Here is a 27,901-nt window from a genome sequence, read left to right on the forward strand (position 1 = left end):
GGACCCCCACAGTACAAACACAGTCCAGAGTTGAAACGACGCTGTCTCTCCTCTGTCGATAGATGACCTCTTCCGATCTCCATTCGTTCCTCCCTTTCTGTCATGGGAGCGCCCTGGGGAAAAGCCCCCGGCACCTGGCGGGTGGGCGGAGACGGATGACGTGGACGTGACGTAGGGAATTCCCCCGCGTCGGCTGCAGATTGGGCTCCTGCGCTCGTCGCTCGTCGTCCTGGAATGAACGGCTGAACCTGCCCGGGTCCGCTGTGGTGTGAAATCCCTGCTGCCGATGGAGGTCGACTGATATTGCGACGCAGCGCTCCCCGCTCCGCCTCGCGTTGTGCGAAACGCTGGCCAATCGCCACCGCCAGCGCCACAAGATCTCTCAGTCTATCCGGAAGTACGTGCCCCGCCAACTCATCTTTGATCTCGTCCGCGAGACCGTCATAAAAACGATCACACAAGGTCTCTTGTCTCCAATCCAACCCGGCCGCCAGCGTGCGGAACTGTACCACATAATCCATTAAGGAGGAACGTCCTTGAAACAGGTGGAACAGTTTGGCTGCCGCCACTCGGCGATGCGCAACAGGGTTAAACAGGGAAGTGAGTTCCTCCGCGAATCCCTCGAAAGTGGCGGCACAGGCTGCGTTGATCTCGTATTCCGCCGCACCCCACTCTAGCGCTTTTCCTCCTAGCAGCGAGATGCAGTACGCCACCTTCTCCCCTTCAGATCGGAACAGCCCCGCTTCCACTCTAAATTTTAGCCGTAACGCGGTCAGGAAACTCTGGCAACGAGAGGCACCCCCGTAAAACCTGTCGGGAGGGGCTAGTCTAACCTGGGAAGACGGGATCGCCTCTAAAGACGCTGGTTCACTGCCGATCTCCCGCAGAGTACGCAAGGCCTCAGCTCGGGCTGTAGTGCGTGGGCTGTCGAGTAAAAAACTAGCACTGCGAAGGCCCGGAGCCTGCCAGACCTCCTCTCCTGCTGCTGGGTCCATGTTTGGTCAGTGTGTACTGTTACAAACACCCAAGACCAGACAAAACGGAACCCACAAGCAGTAACAGGCGAGGATGGAAGAATACAAAACAATTTTTAATATTACTACACAAAACAAAGGATCACTACAGAGTAGGAAAAAGGTTCATCAACTAAACTGGGGAGCACTGCGAAGCAGGACCAAACAAACTAGACAAAGGAATAATACTAAACAGAAGTAATTTCCAAACAAAATCAGGACACAATAGTTCGCTGCGCTGAGTAGGCAAAATATAACAAAGAGTAACAAGGCTTTCACACACTACAGAGTCAGGCTCTACATCGCTCTACAAACATCGCCAAATTAAGGAGTAACAGGGCTGTTCACAATCCAACTAAACAAAAAAACCAACCGTCGTACATGAAGCCAGATGCAAACAGAGAGTCCACCATGACACACTGACAACTGGAGGAGTCTCCATCCTCCACTTAAATAGTCCCCCAGTTAATGATGTTCCCGGAAGGAAACAGCTACTCAATGCCGCCCTCTGAGGTTGGGAGGAGACTCACAACACATTCAGGCAAAACCACAAATGACACGTTGCCGACTAGACGCTGAACCTATTGCCTGCTGCTAAAAGACAAAAGTAAATAACACAATTTTTGAGAAGCTAAATGTTTGGTGATTGGAGCAGAGTAGGGGCTTCGCTTCGCCCTCACTTCGGCAAATCGGGAGGATGTGGCAGGGAAGGAGAGCAGGTACAAATGATCAGGCTTGACTTCCTTTCTTCCACAAAGAGAAGTAATTTGTCCTTGTTTTCATTGTAGTTTCCTGTTTTTATTCCTTTATCACCCAAATAGGTGTGTCTATTACAGAACCAGAAGGTGTGTTTGTGTGTGTGTGTGTGTGTGTGTGTGTGTGTGTGTGTGTGTGTGTGTGTGTGTGTGTGTGTGTGTGTGTGTGTGTGTGTGTGTGTGTGTGCAGTGTTAGGCTCAGCTGGGAAACAGTCAGCTGCGTTCCTAATTCAGACCATTCACTGGGCCATTCCCCGATTTGCCCTTCAAATGGCATCTATCCTCCCAAAGATCACTATGGCAACTGCATACACTCTCGGCCAAAGTAGCATCAGATTAGAAGAAGATTATGTAAGAGAAATTTAGATTAAAGTGGGTTTGCTATTGAATCCACTCATGACAAACATAATTGCAGGTCTCCAATCAACTACAATGGGGAATTGTCAATGATTAAACAGCTGCACCACAGATGCAGCAGAATAAAACACGCATGAACCAACATGGATACCTAAGAGACTACGCAGGAAAACAAGGCTGTACATTACTGTTTAATCTAACAGCTCTCCTCTGTAGTGCCTGCTAATGATCTGACTTTCATAACAATTACTAAAAAAGACTAACTTTAAACCCCTAAATTCCAAAAAAAATGAACCACATATAATAAACATGAAGTAGTCAAGGAGACTTTAAATATTTGATTATAAAATGTGTGTGTGCGAATGTCTTTGTGTGGACGGATAGATAATACATCATGACAAACAAGACGAGGTTTTCTCTGACCAAGTTTCACATGCAAATCTGTAAAGTTATACACTTTTTTTATTTTAATTATTTACTTTAAAATGTCAACAAGAACTGTACAGATGTTCCGTCACTCTAAACTGTGACGGCCTCTGTGATAGTCAAGGTTTCAAGTAGGACACAAACCTTATGCTGTGACATTGAATTCCCAATGATGCATCCCAAGGTCGCTGCTTCTCCTGAATGCATCAAGACAAAAGATGAAGACCACTTATCGCTGTCACTTAAGGTCAGTGATTTGTCCCCCGCTGTCATTGTCCAACCTTGTACCTGTTAAGCCAGTGTCTTTTTAAAGTTGGATGAATATGAGCAAAACCTTTAATGTTTAGTCGCAATTGGTCACTATCCAAAGCTGAAAAAATTAGTGTACTCAGTTTCAGTAAAAATCCATTTATGTACACATAAAAGTAATCATATATGCACATAACACCTTCTTTCCTAGACACAATTCTACAGTGATTTTTTATGGCACTGACTTTTCTTCCCAAGACAGAATAAAACACCAACACGATTAGGACCATCCATCACTCCTTATGCCTGCTGACAGTTCCTCGCGCTCTGGATCAAGGTCATTATAGTATGAATGGGTGTCCTTCCTTTCACGCCTTTGGTTTATCTCCGTATTATAGAATGACATAGTTCATATCCTAATATGCACAGACACATGCCCATCCCAATGATCTGCAGCATTTATAACATGTCAAGACCTTCTGTCTGCTCACATCTCTGTCCGCTCACTCTTCATTTTCAGTCGTTTGCTCAATGTCTCTCTCAGTGTCCTGTCCCATTTTCTTCCTCCTGCACCCTCTGCCACAGTCATTGCAGATTCTCCCGCTTGCTCTCTTCTGTCAGGTGTTACAGCTTTGACCTTGGCAGAAATCAGTATTCACCACTGGTAGAGACCTATCAAAATGTAAATGATAGCCCAGGTAAAGGCTGAGAAGTGGGAGTGGGCACAATGTGTGCCCAATGAGCCGTGCATCCAGGGACCCGCCAAACTGATCCAGCGAGCCGCTGCAAATGCTCCTCGGGTCTGATGATGTCACCGTGAGCTTGTTATGGGAAAAATTGTCTCTTCCTTATTTTTATGTCTCTTCCTTATTTCTATGCAGTTATTATATGATTTATGACTTATGTTCTGCAATTAATACCTTATGTTTTGTCTTACTGTATGCACTTGACATTTCACCTACATTGTTCAATGGTTGTCTCTGCCTGATAGACTCTCAACTCTAGCTCCCAAACCCAAGGTCAGGGAGTTGTGTCTCTGTCTGTTGAGACTTGGTGCTCCTTTCTCACAGATAGTTGGACGTCAGCAATGCAGGTGTGAGAATGTAAATATCTTCACACACACTGCGACAGGGAGGAGATGGTGCATGTAATTTGATTGGGTTAGAAAGCCATTCCACCCTAGTCGGACAGAGAAAGGGGTTAAAAGGCAGAAGCAACTTGAGGATCGTGGGCTCTTTGCATCACACCTTCGTGGTGTGTGCACTGATCTCCCCAGCTGGTTTTTGGTTTGTTGATGTGCACGATCAACATCCATGCTTTTTTTTGCTTTCCCCATTATTTTTATTTTCTTTATTATTTCAATAAATCGCACAAAAGGACAACTCTCTCTCATCTGCTTCTTTATGGAAAATTTCCACCACAGAAATTGGCGTCTACGAACAGGATCCGCTGCAGGTCGTCTGGACGGTGTGACCAGGGACAATAGTCCTGAGGACTAGGGTCGCTCAGCCTCCAAACCTCTACAGCTGTTCTGAGTGGGAGGACTGCTCACCCGTCTGGATCGCCTCTGACGAGATCCAACGAACACAAAACCTCTACCCGGCCCGGTGAGAGAGATTCCGTTTTGTTGCGACTTATCGAAGAAAAAAAAAAAGAAAACGGGTTTGAAATTGGTTTCAGGTATTCGGGTTGACTTGGCTCTGATCATTTGGTTTAGGGAAAGTAAGGCAAATAACAATTAATTCTAAAGCATCCCCTACTAGACTAAAACAACGACAAAAGAAAATATAACTAGGACTAGAGACAAAAATATTTCTAAAACAACTATTTGGCTGAAAACATCCAAAATATAATATTAGGAAAAAATTATAATTTTAAAATTTAATATTCGGGTAAAATTAATTAGGTCAAAGTCTGCCCTGGTGGCCGAGACGGTGGTTGCTAAGGGTTGGCTCGTGGGACCGAGCTTGTTTTGTCTGTACTGAGGATACAGACCAGTGTGCAGATCTGAGCGCAGTCCAAAGGGTGTGGACAAGAAATAAAAGACGGCTTCTGAAATACGGAGCGCGTTTGCAGGGGGAAGTGTTTTTGAGATACGAGGGACCCGGGTCTTAGAGGGGCCTGACGGTGAGGGAGCACTTCCGAGAACCCTGTCGCTGATCTGAGCGGTTCCCTTTCTACGGAGACGTCCGTGGAAGAGAAATTTCGAAAAAAGGTTCCGGCCGGAACACAAAAAAGTCTAAGGCAGAAAACCACCGGGACTCTGAAAGATGGGTTCGGGGCGATCTAAGTCTCCACCACCAGACTGCAGCATTACAAAAGTAAAAGTAATTAAAAGTAAAAAGTAAATATAGTTATTAGTGCGTTTCATGTTTCCATGAGTGGGAAACTGGTTATGGGTTCAAAAGGAGAATCACTTGTGTAAAAGACATATGCACCTTTTAAAAGAAAAGTTAGATACAAAAGATGAGATTTGAAAAAGCAAAACTATGAAAACTAAAGCCCTAAAAGAAACAAAAGATGAAAGTAACGGAAAGAAAGGAGATAACAACTCTGGGGAAGAATTGTTTGCACTCTGCCACAGACACACATACACCACACACACACATCATGTCAAGAGCAAATGCTCCCATTGTTTCTGCTCTTTGTCCTAATGCAGAACTGAGCGCGATGAGGGTAAATCCGGATCTGGACTCCTTTCCCACCATCAGCAGAAGAACCAAAGGAGAAGAAGCGCCAACCAACAACCAGAACAGGGTGGAAGCTCTGACACCACAGCAGCTGGAGGACACAGACCACAGCATGGACGCCTCAGCGACTCTCACAACGTCTGCAGCCATCACGTTCTGGGCTCATCAGATGAACCAGCTACTACAAGCCCTGCACCAGCATGAAAGGACTGTGTCTGAAGCTTCAGAGGCCATGAAACTGTCATACACGCGTGTGTGTCTGACAGACACCTGCTTATGACAATCAGCAAAGGAAAACAAGGACAGAGCAACAGCAGAGAAGACGTGCTCTGACACAGACACTGGTTGAAACAACAGGAGAGGCTTCAGACGTGATCGGCCCAATAGAGCTGCATCTGAGGATTCAGGAAAGGTCTGTCATCGAGGAACAACTGTCCCATCGAAAGGCTTCACCCACTGGCGCTCACATCAGACTGATGGTTGGGGAAGGAGGAAGGTGACGGTTCCTTTTCACGTGACGTACAAGACGGTACCGCAAACACACACACACATTCATACATGCAATGAAGAAACACGCTTACAGCTGATACACGCTCAAATTCATGTTCATGCTTATCTGCTCGCAATGAAGAATCGCTTTCTGCTCAAAAAAAAAAAATCCCAGAGTGATTTTAAAATGATGACAAACAGCTAAATGACAACTGCTGCATGACTTTACAGTCTGATGGGTTTAAACTATTTCAATTTGCAACTAATTCAGTAATAAAATCCTCTATGTTTCTAAAAGGGTTTGTGCACAATATAGGTTTGTCTGGCCAGACTAAAAGACTATAGGAAACAAAACAGACTATAGAGAAAACAAAACAGACTGTAGAAAAAGAAACAAAAAAACAGACTATAGGAAGACTGAGACCGACTAAAACAGACTGTTAATGACTATTAAAGGGAAGACGACTATTAGAGAGAAGTAATAATAATTACTGTACGTACCAGACTATTAAAGAAAAACTTACTGTTTCACTGTCTTGTGCAACATCTGACAGCAAGACACCTTAACATTCATTTTTGCTTTCAAATTTATGCCCAGTTAAATTTTTAGGAAGAGATCGTGTGTAGTTTAGGTATTTGATTGATTTCCACTCCAGACGGAGTGCAGGTCACGTCTACAGACATTCTAAATAATCCCTCTTTTGTTGGTGTTAACTTCAGCTCAGCTGTGCCTTTTATCATTAGCTGCTGAGAGGGGGCTGTAACTGAGGCCCTCACACAGGCTGCATCACAGCTTGTTTATGATTTCACACACACACACACTGACAAACTGACCTCAACTTCCCTCTATTGGGATGAACACAGGTCTGCGCTTGCGATTTCTTTTACTAACGAACAAAAAGATTTTTGATGTTTATTCTACAGTTCCACACGTCCCTCTGTGAAAACATGATGGAGACAGATGCAGGACGCGGGTCCTTTCGTGAACAGATGTCAACGGGGTGGAGACTTCTGACCCCATGTGACATATTCACCTGCTTTGCATACTTTTAGAAAACTTTTTATTTATTTTACCCTCTTAAAGGAGCCATAGATGGTGTTACTGCAGACACCACTAAGGTACTGAAACATTGGATGCTACAGGCCACAAAGAGAGCCTGTCTAAATTACAGTTTATTCAGACATTATTCTGGGTCATTGTAATTACAGCTGATGGCAAATCCATCTCACCCAACTGAGTTAAAGCAATTTGAGACCTGCCTAAACCGTGCACGTAAAAAACAGCTGATATCTTTTCTAGGTCTTTGTTCTTATTGTAGGACTTTCGTTCCTAACTTTACCTTCTCTGAGGCCCCACTCAGGGTTCTGATGCAGACGTTTTCATCGTCCACTTCTTTTCTCACGTGGACGTCTGAGGCTGAACAACGTTCACCGACCTCATGCTTGCTCTTCAGTTAGCTCCTACTTTGGGTCTCCCTGATCTGACCCTATGCGACCTTTCACTCAAACAGTGAATGAGAGATCAGGTTGTACGACTTCTGTTCTTTTGTCCTCATACTTTGATTCTTTTGAAATAGATTACATCTTTCTACAGCCGATGGCTTAGATGCAACACCACCTTACTCAACATGCTGAACGTTAATATCAAGAGGTCGTCTTGAAGTCTGGCTTTGCTAAGACACTACTCTGCTCAGGCTGCAGAGTTGATCGCGTTGACTGAAGCTAGTAAACTAGCAGAAGGAAAGTCTGTTACCATCTACACAGACTCTACAGATGCTCTGTGGAAGCATAGGAAGCTTTTGAAGTCTGATTGCAAACCTATCTCACATCATGATTAGGTTCTGCTTTGCTGGACGTTGTCCTGCTGCCTACAGCTAATGCTGTTTGTAACTGTCCGACTCGCACCATCAGTGACGACTTTGTTTCTGCCGACATGCAGCTGCAGACGCTGCTGCGAAGGTCGCTGCCCAACAACCCCTCCCTCTCCTGATCCTCGTTCCCTCTCCAACTCTCTCTACCCTCTCCTCCTCTCTCTCCCTGTGCTTTAAACATTTTGTACCTCACAGGAACGCAGACTCTGGCTGACGAATGGTTCCACCTGTAGCCATGGAGTCTGGTTTGGGCCTGATGGCAGCCGTGCCGCCCAAACACTTTTTCCCCACAATTCAGATTTCCCAACAGGTGAAAACAGTCGACAGGACCATTACACACCATCCAACCGGTAGACTGGGCGATCGTTAAGGAGTTCAGGAGGAAGCATTGGGACTCCAAACGGTGGTGAGGCCCCTTCCAGGTCCTTCTGACGACCAACACGGCTGTGAATATCGCAGAAAGAGCGACTTGGATCAACTCCATCCAGGAAGGTCCCGGATCCAACAGACGACCCTCCATCTACATCTACACCACACGAGAAAACCACCACTGACGACCCTCGTTGTGCTCACACACGCACTGAGGCGAGGCTGCGTTGACCGTTCAGCTAAAGGTGTGAGCCAAGCGCCGCCTGAAGCTGCGCCGGTGAATCACACTATCAGACCAACATCTACACACACGTTCCTGAGAAAACACACACACGAGCAGCCTTGAGTTGCCGACGCTGGACAACGTGTAGACTCTTCACATCACAGGGAGTGACAGTGACTCAGACGACATTGGGAGGAAACCTGGCGGTGATAACGAACCCCAAATGTCTCTGTGATCGGCTGATCACAACCTGAAGAACCCCAACGAACTGTCAATACTTCAACACACAGGTTGGAAACAATCTAACGCTACTGTTCAACAGGAAGAAGCAGATTGTTACAAGACATCAATTGTAACCTTGTTTTGTTAAACTTCATTTTATGTTACATGGATTATTGCCTTTATCATATGATGTTTCTATGTAACTTTAGACACTACTTTTGAATGAGAAAAATTTCACATAATTCACAACACTGAGTTTAAATATCCTAAAGTTGATTTGGTGTTTGATTTGCTCACAATCACTTTATTCACTGCTACAAAGAGTTTTATCCTTCATCTACAGATGAAAGACAACACAAGCGGCAATATGCATCATCATTCTGGTTAAATCCCTGAATCTCCTTTTCGCTCTAGACGCAAATGTACAATTAAGGATCTAAAAGTTATCCCACTGGTTAGAGGTCTCATCATGCGTGCGACCTCAGCAACACTCTCGTATCAAATGACACAATGCACTATGTTCAAAAACCCCAACTCTAATTCACTTAATGACTTTGAGAATGGTCTTAGGCTATCGGATCACAAAATATAATCTGATACAAATATGATTATGAGATTATCATCTGCTTCTTTATGGAAAATTTCCACCACAAGCTCTTTTCCTCTTAACCAGTTCAACAAACACAATGGGGGGGTTTAATGGGGATAATAGCTTCCACCGTAGAAGTGATACTGTCATGAATCAAGTTCCTTTCATTTCTTCAGCTGATCTTTAGTCCAAATGTCTCACTGACCGTTTCCGCTTGCTTCTTTCAACCATCTGCCATTTAGAGATTCACAGATTCTTTTATCATAAATATTTTATTTTCCCATTTTAGAAGGATCTGTTTCAAAAATGTCAACGGAATTTGACCCTACAGTTTTTTTTACACATTACATGGGTGTATGGGATTGTTCATTAATGTATTTATGTGAAATGAACTTATATAGTTAAATAGTATAATATCTATTTCATAGCAATAGTCAAGCCATAACAAATTCCTCTCCTATACATGAATAAAAACAAGTCAGGGGACAAAGGTTTTTCAAATGCCCTCGCCAAGAAAGATTCTATGCTAGGATTAAAATTCAGATTTGTAACAATTTAATTCAGCCATCAATTTGTCTGTCTGCCCTCTATTGTATTCAATTCAATTCAATTCAATTCAATTTTATTTATATAGCGCTAAATCACAACAAAGTTATCTCAAGGCACTTTACAAAGTAAGGTTTAAGATCTCACACAACTAAACCCAACAAATCCCACATACAGCAAGCATTTAATTTGACAGCAACAGTGGAGAGGAAAAACTCCCTCTGTAACGAGGAAGAAACCTCCTATTGACTTCTATCAGTGACCAGTGGAAACTGATAAGACAGGTTGCTCTTGACTTAGTACAGAAGTAAAACAACACTCATTCACAGAAAATCCCTCAGGTTGCTTGCCACATTAACTATTTACCATCTTTCCTCTATATTTTGTCTGTTTCAGAATAACAATTTGCATATCTTTAATTAAAACTTAAGATGAGCCAATCTAATTCTGTTCAATCTAATCTGTTTCTAATACAGTTCAAATATTAACTAGGAGATAAAATAAGATACGAATAACTATGTATTTAAAATGAAAAATGTTACACAGTTGATATTACTAGCAGAGTACAACAAATTATTTTATTGCATTAAGTATTTAATTGCACTTTCATGTCTACCATCAGCTCATGTCTCTGCTTATGCAGTCACAATATTTAAGACCAGGCAGTTTACCATCAATCCAACACTTACAGGCCGTAAGAAAATAGAATATGTAGGATGGTCAACTAAAAGTGCTCTTCAGAATGCTACGGTGTGCTCTCTATGTTCCTGGGTTTGAAATAAATATATGTAGCATGTAACTTCCTGTGGCAACATTCATTGTGAAAGAAATCCATTTATCCTGGGTGACTTTGTGATCAAAAAGTAAATGCAGGAGATTTCAACCAACCACGTTTTCACAGAACATTTGTGATTGTTTTCCAAGATGCCATAAAAGCGTGGATTCTCACTTGTTAATAAGCTAGTACCATCATTTTTCAGAGGAATTACCTAAAGTTACAACCACTATTGTATGAGAGCTAGACAGCGACAAGAAAATTTTAAACCCAATTTTTGCCTTGTCCAGTAAAACCGCCCGAAACTGACAACTTTTTTTGTTGTTAATTTGTGGACTCAAAGTAATAATGTGAATAATCTGTAGCTGAGTACACTTTCTAGTGTTATTTGTAATTAATGCTGGTGAGTTCAACAATCGTTGAGTTACTTTATGCCAAATGTCTGGTTTATTAGCAATGAGACTACAAGGCACCACTATTTTATTTGTACTATTATATTCATCCTTCAGCAACACAAAAATAAGAGCTGTGCTGATTATATACTGCTCTATATATAAACAATGAACTTACTGTTTGTCCTTATTTATATGGTATGAAACAGACTAAACAAAACTCAATTTTTATATAACTGATAACACAGTAAGTCCATTTATTTTCTTGTAGAGTAAGATGGTGTCAAAATGTTAACAGCAAAGGGCTAAATTTTAGTGCATTTTGTGTTATGATAAATTTCTGTACTAAGCGCAGTATTCTCCAATGAACCTCAAATGAGCTGCATTCCATATTGTCCAGTATCACCAGCTTGGTTGTCTTTTTCAATGAAATGCATAGGTTTGTCAGTGTAAAAACCCAAACAAAATGGGGTAAACCTACAGTAAATAATTTTAAGCATAAAAAAACACATAAGATGTGTTATCTATCAGTTGTTTTCATCTATTTAATGTTTAGTGGTTATATGTTTTAGCTTTTTCTTCCTATGGCCTGGCAGAAACAGAACTGAAGTTCAACACTCTCTATCTTAGCAATAGTAACATTTATTTGTCTGCATACTAAAGAATATTTCTCTTCATTTTTTTGTGTTGTTTTCCTGCAAACACACTCTATTTACAGTATATCAATACATATATTTATTTATTTATTTATTCATACATTTATTTATAGTAATATGAGAGTTTTGATGTTCATACCTGTATGTGTGAAATAGGTAAAAAATTGTGCTTTTTACTTGCAGTCCGACTTACAGCCAGCGGCTACTTTAGAATTCACACAGAGCAACTAACCAAGTTCCCAAAGCTTCAAGTCTCCCTACAGGTTTACTAAGAAGAGGATGGTCATGACCGAATGTAGGTTAGAATGAACTATTGGTGGTAATTGCAGTAACTTACCTTCATTTAGCTTATGCAAGATTTATTTTGAAACTGGAAATTTATACCGAGATTTTTGATAAACCAGTTAATTACAACAATAACATGGGGGACGTTTTATTAATACTCTTACTGCTCAAAAACATGAGACAAGTGATGAATTGATTTCACTGCCTGACTGTCATTTTCTTTTAACAGCCAGGTATAGACTCTAGCTAAATCTAATACAGCTGCTCTGCCCAGGCTCTGTTTGCATTATTCTCATAATTTTAAAGGGTCGCAGACATCTCAACTGACAATTGGGTGAACTGGATTCACCCAATTCAGTCAGTGTAATTGTCAGTGTATAGACATATTTAAAGATATAAAAATATGTTAGGAATGAAAATGGCATATATAACATTTCACAACATTGTGGTGTTTCATAGATGCCTTCATCACTCACTGAGTTTGTGAGTCGCTGATAGGAGATAAACAATCTGCAGAGGAGAGGAGTGAAGAGGAGGCAAGGTCATCGTCGTAACGTGTGCTGTTTGTAGGTGGAAGTGTTGTTTTGGACCATTTTTTGTGAAAATGAACAGGAAAAAAGGAGAGAAATTTAGATATCTTCTGTGAAGGGTCAATCGAAATAAATGCATTTCTACCAGACCTTCTGTAGAAAAAATAATGACACAAAACAATGGTGAGATTTTCTAGAAATAATCTGTTAACTTACACAGACTCACCTTGTCTTTTCTGCTGTTGCATCCCAATTACAAATTTTCCAGTTCAAGGGTATGTTGAGGTTTTCAAGGACATTGCAGAGTGTCGGTCAAACGCATTTTAAAGGTCTCCAATCCAACCGGTAAAGGAGGTCATCTCCATACCAAAAAGTAAATAGATTCCACAGTAGATTGAAGTTATTTTATTGTACATACTTAAGTGCATCAGATTGACTTCCCTCATGTTGCTTTAGGCTGAAACTTTAACCATGGCAAAGCAAGTTGGGACACAATGACGGCACAGATTATTGACTATTGCTTGTTTTTGTAATATGTGCTTGTATTTTACATTTGTTGAGTATTTGGGTTAAGGTCTCCCCTGGGCGGTCAGTGGAACAGAGCAGGTCTCCTCATCACCATCACCAGAGAGATGCTGCTGCACACGGGCCATCTCCGTTTTGAACTTTTGCCATTTATTTTATTGTTGTTGATTTGTTTGTTTGATTGTTTGATTTGATATCTGTGCCTACAGTCATCTTAACACAACCCCACCAAAAAGCGCTATTCTACAAGCATCTGCCGCTGCTGCTGCTGCCGCCTGGGCTGCATCAGTATTATCTCCTAGATATAAATATATATGATATATAAAAAAGGCAGGAGACAAACACGTCACAAATGAGAGATATCCGTTATTTGGAACCTTAGAAGGAAATGACATTTGCTATGGCTAACAGCTACTGACGCATGGGGAAAAAGGCTTGAACCTTGAAAATTTTGTGCAGATAATTTAAAATTGCTGTATGAAAAACAGCATTCAGCGCCATTCCTTTTGCTGTACAAGAGGAAAAGAAAAACGGCATTTGGTTACAAAAAGTGGAACAAAATGTTGCTGTCTGCGCTATGTTTTAAAACCAGAATGAAACTGTTACTCGTCATCCGCAGTCCACACTTTTTCACACATTAATTTAATTTAGAGTTGTGTACAAATTGAGCAACAAACAACCTAAAACAACAAAACCAAGAGGCAGAAGCCTGAAATGATCATGTTTATATTATAAATGACTACAAAGAGACACTGAATCTGTCAAAATGACAAAATAAGGCAAAATTACTTTTTCTTAATCATGAGTCCTTATTCTCATATTGCATACAAGTTTTTGTTTTGGCTGTCCTAATAATTAAAAAAACACAGTGATGAACAATAAGACAAGCGACAATAAAAGAGAGATAGACATACTGTACTATATTCCAGTAAATCATATTTTAATGACTTACTGCAGGACCTTTGGGAAATTGGAGTTAGTCACACTGTCCAATCATTCATCTGACTGGCAGCCCCACGCGACCAATCAGGATGACAGCACAAAGGTACAGTTAGGTTAATTACTGTGTCGCGCCGCCTCATAATCTCTGCTCACAGGCACTTTGTCAGCAAAATAATAAAGAGCTTGTCTATGATGAAAACTCACTATATTCAACAACTTAGTTATAGCGTTAGTTTAAGGTCTCATACTCAATATTGGTCACAGTGTCATGGACTCAGTCACTGCACCATTGTTTATGTTCATTTCCGGGTTCATGTTATTGTCACTTCCTGCCTCAGCCATTATTAGTTACTGCCAGCTTTACTTCCTGCTCCAGACCACACACCTGTTCCTCATCTAGCCATCAATTGCCACTACTTAAGCACCACCTCTCACCCCAACCAGTTGCCAGATTGTCTATGTGCATTAGCCAGCAATCCAGCATGTATACTCATGATCTTGAAACCGTGTATGACCTTGCTTCTCCTGACCCTGATTCTTGTCTCGTCTTTGATCCTGCCTTGCCGTGAGTTGACCCTAGCCTGCCTTGTGACCACTGCTTGCCTAAACCCTGTCTGTACTGTACCTGCCTGCTCTGTGTATTGACCTTCGTTTGCCTGACCACGAATTAAGTAAACTGCGTTACCTCTCAAGTCTTGTCTTCGCTGTGCATGTGGGTCCGCTACCTCGGAAGCCGTGACAGTACAATCTGGCCAAACATGGACCCAGCCAGCGCCGAGACCATCCGGACCGAGCTCCGAGCCCAGGCGGAACGGATCCGCAAACAAGAGGAACAGACCGGAGTGCTGCTCCAGGAGTTAGCTCAGCACGCGGCACGACAAGAGGCGCAGGTAAATGCGTATGGGGAACAACTGAAGCTACTTACCCAGCAGCTTACCGCGGGGCTGACGCCGCCTCCCGCTCCAGCTGTGCCCGTCGCTCCGGCTCCGTGTCCTTCTGCACCGAATGTTCATCTGGGAGCTCCAGCACGCTTCTCCGGAGACTCAGGTGAGTGTCGAGCGTTTATCACCCAATGTGAGATCCAGTTTGAGCTGCACGCGCCGGACTTCCCCACCGAGCGAGCCAAGGTGGCGTACGCCATTTCCCAATTGTCGGGCAGAGCAGAGCTGTGGGCAACGGCCGAATGGCAGAATAACTCCGCCTGCCTGAGCACTTTCGCTGCCTTTTCCCAAGCGCTGAAGCGCATTTTCCAAGAGGTAACGCCGGGACGAGAAGCGGCCCAGCGACTAACGAGTATCCGTCAGGGCGACCGACCCGCGGCGTCTTACGCCATCGAGTTCCGCACACTAGCTGCGGAGGCGGGGTGGGACTCCACCGCTTTGATCGACGTGTTCCTAGCAGGATTGGCGCGGCGGGTCAAGAACAGCCTGGCGGCCACCGAGCTTCCGTCTGAGTTGGACGAGGTCATCGCGCTCGCCATCAAGGTGGATCGCCGGTTGTGGAGCAGTGACCGCGAACGCAGAGAGGAGGAGCGGTCCACACCCCCCCGCCATCCTCGACCACCGTCTCGCAGTGCGGCGGCCCCACCCAATCTGGCGGTACGAGGGATTCTGCAGCCGACCGCGCGTCGGACCACGCCCTATGCCCCGGGATTGGTGGAGCCCATAGAAGCGGTTAAGTCAGGATCCACCGGCGAACCAATGGAGGTGGGGCGGATTCGGTTGCCTGAAGCAGAGAAGAGCCGCAGGCGGGCACTCGGGTTGTGCTTGTATTGCGGCCAGCCTGGCCACATCGCAGTATCTTGCCCAGTAAAAGGCCCCGCTCACCACTAGGCCGGAGGATAGTGGTGAGCCAGTCTTCTATGTGTCATGCCTCCGCCCGACCCATGCCCACCGTCACCTTATCCGTGAAATCTCTGTCTGTCCAGCAAGCGGTCCTGGTGGACTCAGGTGCTGACACCAGCCTCATGGACTCCAGACTTGTGAGACGGCTAGATGTTAGCACGGTTCCCCTGCCCGCCTCGATGGAAGCAACAGCCTTGGATGGACACCGGCTGTGGAAGGTGACTCATTGCACCGGCCCTGTAACGTTGACATTTGCCGATGGCCACTCCGAGCAGATTCACTTCCACGTGGTCGAGTCCTCCTATCACCCAGTCGTTCTTGGATACACCTGGCTTCGCCGACACAACCCCCGCCTCGACTGGAGGACCGGAGAGGTGGTGGAGTGGGGTTCCAGCTGTCGCGATTCATGTTTCGGGGCAGGGTCCGAGACCACGGCAGAACCGTCCCCGGAGCCCAGCACGGAGGAGATCGATCTGTCTGAGGTACCATCCTGCTATCATGACCTCCAAGCCGTCTTCAGCAAGGTCAGAGCCACCAGCCTGCCGCCGCATCGAGCACACGACTGTGCGATCAATCTTCGCCCCGGAACCACGCCACCCAAGAGCAGACTATACCAGCTCTCCGCTCCAGAACGTCAAGCCATGACGGCGTATATCAACCAGGCCCTGGCCGCTGGTCTCATCCGTCCATCCTCCTCGCCGGCGGGGGCCGGGTTCTTCTTTGTGGGGAAGAAGGACGGGTCCCTGCGACCGTGCATTGATTACCGGGGGCTTAACGCCATTACCGTTCGGGACTCCTACCCCTTACCCTTGCTCTCGTCCGCGTTCGAGCTCCTAGCCGACGCCAAGGTCTTCACCAAGCTTGACCTGAGGAATGCTTACCATCTAGTGCGCATCAGAGAGGGGGATGAGTGGAAGACGGCTTTTAATACCCCCACCGGGCACTATGAATATCTAGTCATGCCTTTTGGACTCACCAACGCGCCGGCCGTCTTCCAGGCGCTGGTGAACGACGTGCTAAGTGCCATGATTAATGTGTTTGTTTTCGTCTATTTAGACGACATCCTGGTATTTTCTCGGAGTGAAGAGGAACATCGTGATCATGTACGCCAGGTCCTGAGGAAGCTGCTGGAGCACCGGTTATACGTCAAAGCAGAAAAGTGCGAGTTCCATGTCACCACCATCTCATTCCTAGGCTTCGTGATTTCCCCGGAGGGAATTCAGATGGACCCTGCCAAGACCCAGGCTGTGACAGAGTGGCCCGTACCCCAGTCTCGTCGGGACGTCCAACGGTTCTTGGGGTTTGCAAATTTCTATAGGCAGTTTATCCGCCGCTTCAGCGCAATAGCTTCTCCTCTTCATGCTCTCACCTCCCCCAGGACAGCCTTCCAGTGGACCCCAGAAGCCAATCGGGCGTTTCTCCAGCTCAAGGCCAGTTTCACCTCGGCTCCGGTGCTGCGGATGCCGGACCCAGCTCGTCAGTTCGTGGTGGAGGTGGATGCATCTGACTCCGGCGTGGGGGCTGTACTATCTCAGCGGGATCCCGAAGGTGGGCGACTGCATCCACGTGCCTTCTTGTCCCGCAAACTCTCCCCTGCAGAGCGTAACTACGACATTGGTAACCGGGAACTACTCGCAGTCAAGGTGGCTCTGGAGGAGTGACGTCACTGGCTCGAGGGCGCCGAGCAGCCGTTCCTGGTGTTCACCGACCATAAAAATCTGGAATATATCAATACCGCTAAGCGTCTGAACTCCCGCCAAGCCCGTTGGTCCTTGTTCTTCTCCCGCTTCAACTTCCACCTCTCCTACCGTCCAGGGTCAAAGAATACCAAGCCGGACGCCCTATCCCGGGTCCACGAGTCAGGAGAGGAGGTGGAGACGCCATCAACCATCCTGCCCGCCTCTTGCCTAGTTGGGGCGGTCACCTGGTCTGTCGAGGCTCGGGTGAAGGAGGCCACTCGGGGATTGCCTCCACACCCAGCGTGCCCGCCGAATCGGCTGTTCGTGCCCCCGGAGCTTCGGGGGGAGGTGATCCACTGGGCCCACACCTCCACTTTTAGCTGCCACCCGGGAGTCCAACGGACGGCTTTTGTGGTGGGCAGTCGTTTCTGGTGGCCGTCAGTCCTCAAGGACATCAGGGAGTATGTGGCAGCCTGCCCAGTCTGTTCAACCCACAAGACCCCTAACCAGCGTCCTCCGGGGTTCCTCCAGCCTCTGCCCGTGCCTCATCGACCCTGGTCCCACATAGCCCTAGATTTTGTCACGGGGTTACCTCCCTCCGGGGGTAACACAGTCGTCCTCACGGTAATCGACCGATTTTCCCGATTAACCCATTTCATTCCTCTGCCCAGACTCCCGTCGGCCAAGCAGACGGCTCAGGCAGTGCTTGAGCACGTGTTCCGGCTCCATGGGTTCCCCAAGGACGTGGTCTCCGATAGGGGACCCCAGTTTGTCTCTCGGTTCTGGCATGAGTTTTGTTCCCTGCTCGGTGCCCAGGTCAGCCTGACGTCCGGATACCACCCGGAGAGGACCAATCAGCAGTTGGAGACCGGGCTTCGCCTCCTTGCTTCCACCAGCCCATCCACCTGGAGCCAACAGCTCCTTTGGGTAGAGTACGCCCACAATACCCTGCCTTGCTCCTCCACAGGTCTGTCACCGTTCCAGTGCGCGTACGGCTACCAGCCACCACTCTTCCCATCATTGGAGGGAGAGGTCGTCATTCCGTCCGCACATGCCCTCCTCCGCCGTTGTCGTCGCACCTGGTTAAGGGCGCGTCGCACTATGATCGCGAGCCAAGAGCGCCACAAGAGGGCAGCGGATCGTCATCGGTCGCAGGCACCCAGTTACGCAGTAGGCCAGCAGGTGTGGCTCTCCACCAAGGATCTACCCATCAGAACCCAGTCACGTAAGCTGTCTCAGAGATTCATTGGACCCTTCGCCATAGAACGCATCATTAACCCGTCTTCTGTCAGACTCTCCTTACCCAGAACCATGCGCATCCACCCCACCTTCCACGTCAGTCGACTCAAGCCATTCATCTCCAGTCCTCTGGTTCCCCCCACACCCCTACCTCCTCCACCACGGCTCATCGATGGGGGCCCGGCTTACACGGTCCGGGCATTGCTGAACAGTCGGCGGCGGGGTCGTGGGCTGCAGTACCTCGTCGACTGGGAGGGGTATGGGCCAGAGGAGAGATCATGGATCCCGGCACGGGACATCCTGGACCCCAGCCTCATCCGGGAGTTCCATCAAGCCCACCCGGACCTCCCTGGGCCGTCTAGGAATCCGCCCTAGACGGGGGGGTTCTGTCATGGACTCAGTCACTGCACCATTGTTTATGTTCATTTCCGGGTTTATGTTATTGTCACTTCCTGCCTCAGCCATTATTAGTTACTGCCAGCTTTACTTCCTGCTCCAGACAACACACCTGTTCCTCATCTAGCCATCAATTGCCACTACTTAAGCACCACCTCTCACCCCAACCAGTTGCCAGATTGTCTATGTGCATTAGCCAGCAATCCAGCGTGTATACTCATGATCTTGAAACCGTGTATGATTGCTTCTCCTGACCCTGATTCTTGTCTCGTCTTTGATCCTGCCTTGCCGTGAGTTGACCCTAGCCTGCCTTGTGACCACTGCTTGCCTAAACCCTGTCTGTACTGTACCTGCCTGCTCTGTGTATTGACCTTCGTTTGCCTGACCACGAATTAAGTAAACTGCGTTACCTCTCAAGTCTTGTCTTCGCTGTGCATGTGGGTCCGCTACCTCGGAAGCCGTGACACACAGTTGCTTGCATTGCTAAAAGGAGGAGACTGTCTAATCAATAAGCACTTACCATTTACAGAATATGTTACATACTGCCTTTCCATATGACAACAAAGCCATAAAATAGCAGCACAACTGTGGCTACTGTCATTACAATTACAATAAAATAATTATTTGAACAATCAAATTTGCAGCTCATTCGCAGTACTGCTCATAAAATAGCATTTTCATAACCTTCTACCACATCCCACCACACTATAGGCAGTTAACTAGTTAATTTAGCTAACAGTTAATTAGCCCTGTTTTTGATGAGCTTGTATCCAGCTTTTACTAACAGCACTTGGTCCTTCACGTCATAGTCCCGCTAACGAGTCAAACCTTTGTTGATTCTCCAAGGAGCCAAATTGCAGCTGCTGTTTCAGGTGAGCAACAACTCACTCATTACAATGTCGACAATGATTTCAACACATCTGGGAGACATACAAATACAAACCTATTTAGAGGAGATGCTGTTGACAAGTTGACCAAACCCAGAAGCTACTATATGTGAGAGCAGCTAATAGAGAAGATAAGTGAGAGACTGTTAGCAACAGTGAGTGGGCGAAAGCTAAATGTGTGTGTATTTATGTGTGTGTTAACTAGCCTGTTGTGTAGCCATGAAGTCAACTTCACTCAACTCCCTGTCGCCACCTCGATTATCCAGAACAGACGCAAAGACAGTGAGGGGAGTAATGCCTCGATTTACACCACTAGAACTGAAGGGGCCAATTATGGCCACTGGTAACCATGACAACAAGCAGCGGTCTTTTTCTATAAAAAGCCAGTAGTGTGTTACTTTACATAATTCCAGTCACTTTGGATTTTCCACTCCACCGTCGAGACTAAGGGGGCAACATCGCTGGAGCAGACCTAAGGAAGCATGTCCAATCACAGAGCTGCAGCGCCAGCAGGACCTGCACGGCGCCACGCAACGCAAGCATGACGTCGCCTGATGGATCCTCATATTTAATGGCAGCAGTAACCTCCTCCAGCAGAACCACAACTTTGTGGGGAGTCTGGATTTACAAGCTGAACAGTGTTTTTTTTACCATGTTTAATAACAACCTAATGTAAAGCAAAGTAACATAAAGAAGACAGCACAGCTCAGGTAAATAGGACTGTTGCAGTTATTGTTAAAATTTGCAAAAAAAAATTCTCAAACCAGTTCCATCGAGGGCCACTGTTCCTGCTGGTTTCCAACTCTCTCTGGCTCAGCTCCCACTGATCACCTTGATCAGGTGTATTGGCTTTCCAAGCTTGTCGTTGACTGAACACACCTGGTCAAGGTGACCAGTAGGAACTGGGACAGAGAGAGTTGGAAACCAGCAGAGACAGCGGCCCTCAACGGATCGGTCTGAGACCCTAGTAGAGGTCATTCAGACTGCAGTTTGTCCAGTCACAACTTACTGTGGTGACGTCTCCTAAGGATGCGTTTAAGCATCACTTAACCTTTAACTCTTTATACCAGGTGACTGTTTTTGTTCATTTCCTTCTATTTCCTAGTTTTACAGTTTTTATCAGTCGCTTTGACGCAGCCGTCCAGTGAAACAGCACATTCTCTTAACAGTTCACACACAGGTCTAAACAGCAGTGTCATTAGGACACGCTTTGTTTGCAAAAGGCACTAACCGTGTCAAAACACTAGAAATATGCAGCAAAAACTCATTTTGCCTTCAAACAATACAACTTGCAACCAAATATATGAACGTTCAATCAGTCATAACACAGTGGACAGAAAAATACAAACCAATCATCTCAGTGTGAATCAGTCATTGGAGCCTGTTGCTGTTTGTTGTCTTTGTAGTTTATGTCAAATTTACCTTCTATATAACGAATTGGATCCAGCAAGAGAATTGGTTTGATTTACTGAATCCATGAGATTAATTTTTCAAACTGTAATAGAATACTGAAATATTGTAAATATTACAGAAAATACATGTAAACTAAAATACAGTCAAATCTGTTGGAGGATGAGACACAGCCACAGTTGATACTAAGTCTCTGCTTTAGACCTCCTCCATCTACGCTGGTGAAGAACAACACAGACCTGGTTTGTGGAGGAGTGTCAAACAGGTGCTATGGTGAGTTCATACTGGTCTTACTGGTTTCTAATAGTTAGGAACAGATGGTTTCCCTTTGGTCACAAAGCTAAAACAATGGAGTTTAGACAGTTTGAATGACGTCAATGTTAACTGTTTTGCAAAACAGAGTAGAAGTTTACCCATATGCTACATGTGTTTGATGCACGGCTGTAATAGTGATGATGAAAATAAGTGGAACCTAGGTCAAAGCGACCGATAAAAAAACTGTAACACTTTCCGTTCAAATTCTGAATATAGATAACATTCAGACATTTATTAATATTAACAAGTTTAGCAACTTTTTTTAAATTTTGTATCCATCCATCCATTTAATTCTTATTCAATATGCTTAATTTTAAAATCTTTGCTTTTTCTTTTGACTCCAAATAAACATTTGATAAACATAAGCAGTCACACATTCTGACTCACAAACTTACCCTGCTCACCTTCCACCACATGTACCTATGGTTTAGGCATCATGAATATGTTGGTGTGAAACGCTGTTATGTATGTGAAATGCTAATGGAAGGCAGAATACAAACATGCTAGTTAGTAGCACCCACCTGGATTATTCACACAGATTAGTAATTATAGATTACTAATTGTAGATACCAGTAGTGAGCCAATTCATTGAAGTTCTAACAGATAAATATGAAAAAACAAAACATGACTAGGATCGGTGCCTGCAGTGAGGTTTATGGCAGCTGAAGCACTGACTGAAAATTATAAGAGGAATGATCTTTATTATCATTGTTCAACATTGTTCTTTTTTCTACTCTCTACCCTCTATTGTCTACTGGCCATGTTTCATATTGTGTTTTTTCTATGTTTATGTTTTGGACAAATATTTCTTTTATTGGATCTGTACCCTCCTTGTGTTTTGTACAATTCTTACTGATTCTAAACAAAACATTATTTTTAGTTAGTGTCACCCAGTTTTTAGAGAATTGTCCTTACCTTTATTTGTAGGGTCTGTGCACCTGTCCTAAAGTTCTGTAACTTCATGGTAAAAGTCCTCCATTTTTTCTTTCATTACAAAACTCTGTCAGCCTCAATGGAGATAATAGCTGTGGAGGAAAGTCATCCTGAATCTGTTCTATTCCGACTGTATGTTTTCAGCCTCTTCAATGCTGAGAATACCCTCTGCAGCTATGGTGTTGGAGCTAGTATAGTGAGCGCCAGCTGAACTCTGCTGCCTCTGAAACAGTCTGTATTAAATCCTTCTGGGCCTAAAACCGGAGAAGCTGTACAGGAAATACAGGTGCTCCTTACTGTTTGTGAGCTGTACAGTCAGATAAGATCAGTCTTACAAAGTCAAAAGAACTTGCACATTTTGACAGGCTCTCATTTGACACTGATGCTGTTCATTGTATTTAAGATGACACATCTATTTCATCCTAAGAACTGGAAAATAAGCTAATGAGTAAATTTGCTAACTCACTGGGCCCGCGCCAAGCCTGGTATTATCGCCCCTTTGAACGTTCGGTGAGGAACCCTGTCAGGTTCAAAAATAGTTATGTCAAACACACGTCGATGAACGCCTTAAACAGGTTGTTGAAAATCACGTGTACAACCCACCTGTCTGTATTCTGCCATAGTTATGTTTATGACAAGCAGCGAAACAGACCCTGTATTTAGAGAGAACACAGTTAAAACACAGATCAGTGGACATATATAGATTTCTACTTTATGCTATTATAATCATATTATTGAATTTTCAGGTCTCCACTTGCACTGAGTTGACTGAGTTTTCTGAGTATTCTGTGGTCATGGCTATGATACAGTCACAGGATAATATAGTGAGTCAGTGTGTCCTATCACTGTCCTGGGCTTTAACAAATTTTAAGAAGAAAGAAACAAAAAGCAGATCAGTGGGACTCGTATGTCTGGAGTGATGAGCCCAGTGACTAATATAGCAGGTAATTGCTCCATTGCAGACTGGCATGTCTGCGCTACAAGCTATTTATAGCACAGACACGTGAACTGTTGGCGGAAAAGAGCAATCTTACAGCGCTCGTGCCTCAGATGACTGTCAAGCCTTGTTTCATTTTGAGGAGACACCTGCATTCTTCCTGCGTCTCGTGACCCTTGACGACAATGAAACCACAGCTCCAAATGACGCCGAGAGGATTTGTCCACATCACAAGAACGGAGCTCATTAATCTCACACCTCTGTCAGCCTGTTGGCAGTGATTTAATGAGCCAATTAATGTTAAACGGGGGATTTGCATACTGTAGATTAGTAGCAATTCATGTGAAAAATGATTCATTCGCTTTGTTGAATGTGTAGATGGAGCGTTTTTGTAGTTCCCGGCCTGGCTGGGAATTAATAAGGACCAGTACTTTTGGATGAAGACTACTGGACCTGCTTTAATACACACGTGTTGAAAATGTCAATGTTATGATTAAATCTGAATGGATGTCATGTTGAAAAGCAACCTCAGTGTTAAATATGCAGTTCATGGTTTCAGCACAATGCACGAGACCAAGACTTACATTCAACCAGCTGTTTGGCCAAAGTTGTACATATCACAGTTAATGTTGAAACTTGACTTTATTGTTTTTGTAAATATATTCAATCACTGGTTTTGATGCCTGCAACATTATAACCACCTGCATGTACCTTTCTGCAGTTATGGTGAATTCACAGAACTTACACAGCACCAGCACTAACATACCCCCATAACATCACAGCTGGTGGTTCTTGAACTAACAACAATCTGGATGAGACCTTTTCTCTTTAGCACAAAGGATATGTTGTCTAAAACAGACCCAACATTAAATATCTGATCTTTGTGGTGGTGTTAATTGAATATGGGTCGTAAAAGATTTGACAAATCACTTTGACGTTCCCAAGAAACTGGAATAAAGCATTATCATTAACTAATTTTCTGTTCCTGGACCACAAACTCAAACCTACACCTAAGGTTTAATTTCCCTCTTTTTGAGTCAGGAATATACAATATATATATATATAATATTTTTATCATACTATCTCAGCCAACAGGGCTTGTAGACCGAGAGTTTTGCATCAGTAATAAGATCAAAATATTTATTTAAAGAGCAATTATATTCATTGTTTAAAAAAATGAATAAACTCATGCATGTGGAATCAAATTAGCCCAATGAGTTTTGAATTTATTAACAGTTGACTTTATTAACAGTCTGTACTTAACTTGTAATGTGTTACAATAAAAACTAAAAAAAAACTAAAAGTGTAGTTTTTTTAGGTCACAGTCAACTCCAACACAACCTTTTTGATGCCGACTCACAGCGTGCTTTTCGAGTGACCTACATTCCCACTGATGACGGAAACAAATGCGCGACATGTGCAGTGCCCAGAAGCAAACCAAGTGGTCTCCGAGTCTGAGCGATTACACACCGGCCGCCATAACAGAAAGCCATTATTTGAGGACTGGGGGGGAATGACAGGTTGGCAAAGTAAACCGGCAGATTAATGAGATTGCCATCCGTCGGAGCACATGGCCCGCTTGGTCCAAGGCTAAGCATTTAGCAAAGGGCAACATTTAAAGAGAGATGTCACTCAACCCAAATGGCACCTTCATGGAAATACAGCTCGGCAGCTGGACGCCACTCTGACTAAGACGTGATGGCTCTAATGGGTCAAACTACACAAGGCTCAACATTACGTCTGTGTACGTCACCAGTCTGCGTTCATACCTTGGGATTTTTCTGTGGATAACAGTGTGAGTCTATATTGGCAAAGCCATCCATCACCGGTTCATAGAGACACACTATTTGTATGCAAATGATTCCTCATTCAGATCTAAACTGGACGGTTAATGGCGTTCTCAGGGCAATCTGTCCCTCTGCGCACTCGACAAGGCCTTTTCATTCTTTGACGCGTCTGCAGGGCCTCATTTCTCACAGCAAAACGCCTGTGTGCATGTGTGTTCTACCTTTTGATCGCGGTAAGTGGCATTTAGATAACTGTGTGAAGCTTGCTTACAGTACACGTTCATACACGTGTGTGTGGGGGGGCTGACGCAAAATGACTGATGTGATGCTGTGATGTTACAGGTTTTAAGCAGCCGTCCAATAAAACAACACATTCTCTTACACACACAGGTCTCAACAGTGGCTCCAAATCCAAAATGACACACTTTGTTTGCAAAAGGACCTAATCGTGTTAAAACATTTGAAATACGCAGCAAAAACAAACAATACAACTTGGAACCAAGTACATGAACACGTTCAATCAGTCATAACACAGTGGACAGCGAAATACAAAACACTGATCTCGGTGTGAATCAGTGCCTCATTGATCGTCATTAGAGCCAGTTGCTATTTGTTGTCTTTGTAATTTATGTCAAATTTACCTTTTATGCAAAGATTTGGATCCAGATGAAGAAATGCTTTGATTTATTGAATCCATGGCAGTCATTGTTAAAAAACCTAACCTTTAACTCTTTACTGTATACCAGGTGACTGTTTTTGTTCATTTCCTTCTGTTTCCTAGTTTTTATCAGTCGCTTTGACGCAGCCGTCCAGTGAAACAGCACATTCTCTTAACAGTTCACACACAGGTCTAAACAGCGACTCCAGTGTCATTAGGACACGCTTTGTTTGCAAAAGGCACTAACTGTGTCAAAACACTGGAAATATGTAGCAAAAACCCATTTTGCCTTCAAACAATACAACTTGCAACCAAGTATTGTTGTGAGTCAGCTTCCAGACAGCCAGAGGGCACTCTGGCTCACGTGGCATTAAGGCCCTCTTGGTTGGTTCTTTGTTTTTTCATTTCCTGTCATGTCATGTCCTGTTATTAGGTTAATTAGAATCACCTGTTTTAGTAAGTATTTAAGTTTCTGGTTTGGGTACAGTCTTTGTTGGTGCATTACTCATTATGTGTTACTCGTTACGTGTTACTTGTTACTGGTTATGGGTTACTTGTTACGTGTTGCAGTGTCGTCGTGCTCTGTCCAGGTTTGTGTGTTTGTTTGCTGATTACGTTAGATACTGTTGTTTGCATGTTTTGTGTTTTAGGATAGTTATTTAGTTTCCTGCTCTGCAGCGACCTTCAGTTCACCTGTGAGTTTTATGTGTTAGTTTGCATGTTTTGTTTTCTGGTTTATCCTGCATACGCAGCGTCCTTAGTTCGTGTTGTCCTCTGTCTACATGTTTAATATATTAAATCATTATTTGTCAGTCCTGTCTGTGGGTCGTGCATTTGGGTCCTCCCTCCCAGTATAGTTTGAAGGCCTTTGTAGCCTGTTCCCCACTCATAGTGAGTGTGTTTTAAAATACAGTTCAGTCCAGTTTGACCCTTGTCCGTAACAAGTATATGAACGCTCAATCAGTCATAACACAGTGGACAGAAAAATACAAACCAATCATCTCAGTGTGAATCAGTCATTGGTGTTGTGAGTCAGCTTCCAGACAGCCAGAGGGCACGGTGGTCCAAGGAGGACGCCGCTTGTTCCCGTTCGTCGTCTTGGTGGTCCACAAGGGGCCTTAGGGCTCATGGGGGCTATACCACCGGACTGGTCGCCTTGCCGCCATAATCACCCGCTGCTACGCTGGCTCTGCCTCTACCGTCGACGCCCACCCAGAGAGCTGGGCCCGTGTTCAGGGGCACCAGGAGTGCCAGTTGACTCCCAGCGGCTGCTGGGTTGGACCCTGCCTCGTTGGCACCCACCATGAGACTGGTGGAGGACTCGTTATTCGTGGACTACCTCAGTTTGTTTTGGGACTTGTTTGACTATTGGGAGTTACGTTAGTGGGGTTATGTTTTGATCAAACAAGTGTATGTGATGTTATGGGTTTTTTTTGTTTTGGAGTGTTTACGGTTTGGTTGGTTCATGTCTGTTGCTGGTTCTTGGGTGTTCTTGTCTTCTGTGTTTTGGTTTTGTTTGTCCCGCCTCCTCGCCTCCCTCCGCCCGCCCGGCTCGTCTAGTTCGTGCAAGTTCGCCGTCTGGGAGCCGGCTTTGAGAGGGGGGCTCTGTTGTGAGTCAGCTTCCAGACAGCCAGAGGGCACTCTGGCTCACGTGGCATTAAGGCCGTCTTGGTTGGTTCTTTGTTTTTTCATTTCCTGTCGTGTCATGTCCTGTTATTAGGTTAATTAGAGTCACCTGTTTTAGTAAGTATTTAAGTTTCTGGTTTGGGTACAGTCTTTGTTGGTTCATTATTCCTATTCCTATTTCTATTCCCATTCCTAGCCCTTGTCTATAGGTGTTACGTGGAGGTTGTTGTTAGATGTCGTTTCTGTCTTGTGGTCCAGTCCTGTCCCTGATTAAGGTTTGTCTAGT

At 44.7% G+C, this 27,901-nt stretch overlaps 1 protein-coding gene and 1 long non-coding RNA gene across 2 annotated transcripts in view; both read left to right on the forward strand.

Moving 5' to 3' along the window:
* Nucleotides 1-13,163, forward strand: part of kcnc2 (potassium voltage-gated channel, Shaw-related subfamily, member 2) — a 104,922-nt gene extending 91,759 nt beyond the window's left edge. The window contains exon 4 of the mRNA XM_055511484.1: nucleotides 5,460-13,163. Coding sequence (XP_055367459.1) covers nucleotides 5,460-5,770 — 311 coding nt within the window. The 3' untranslated portion in view covers nucleotides 5,771-13,163. The remainder of the gene's footprint in view (nucleotides 1-5,459) is intronic.
* LOC129604573 (uncharacterized) lies at nucleotides 247-5,023 on the forward strand. Its single transcript, XR_008695580.1, has 2 exons — nucleotides 247-1,732; nucleotides 2,736-5,023. It is a non-coding gene; the product is annotated as an uncharacterized LOC129604573 (long non-coding RNA).
* Nucleotides 13,164-27,901: the final 14,738 nt, after the last annotated feature.

Source organism: Betta splendens, chromosome 9, assembly GCF_900634795.4.
Source record: "Betta splendens chromosome 9, fBetSpl5.4, whole genome shotgun sequence".
In the NCBI taxonomy this organism is placed as follows: Eukaryota; Metazoa; Chordata; class Actinopteri; order Anabantiformes; family Osphronemidae; genus Betta; species Betta splendens.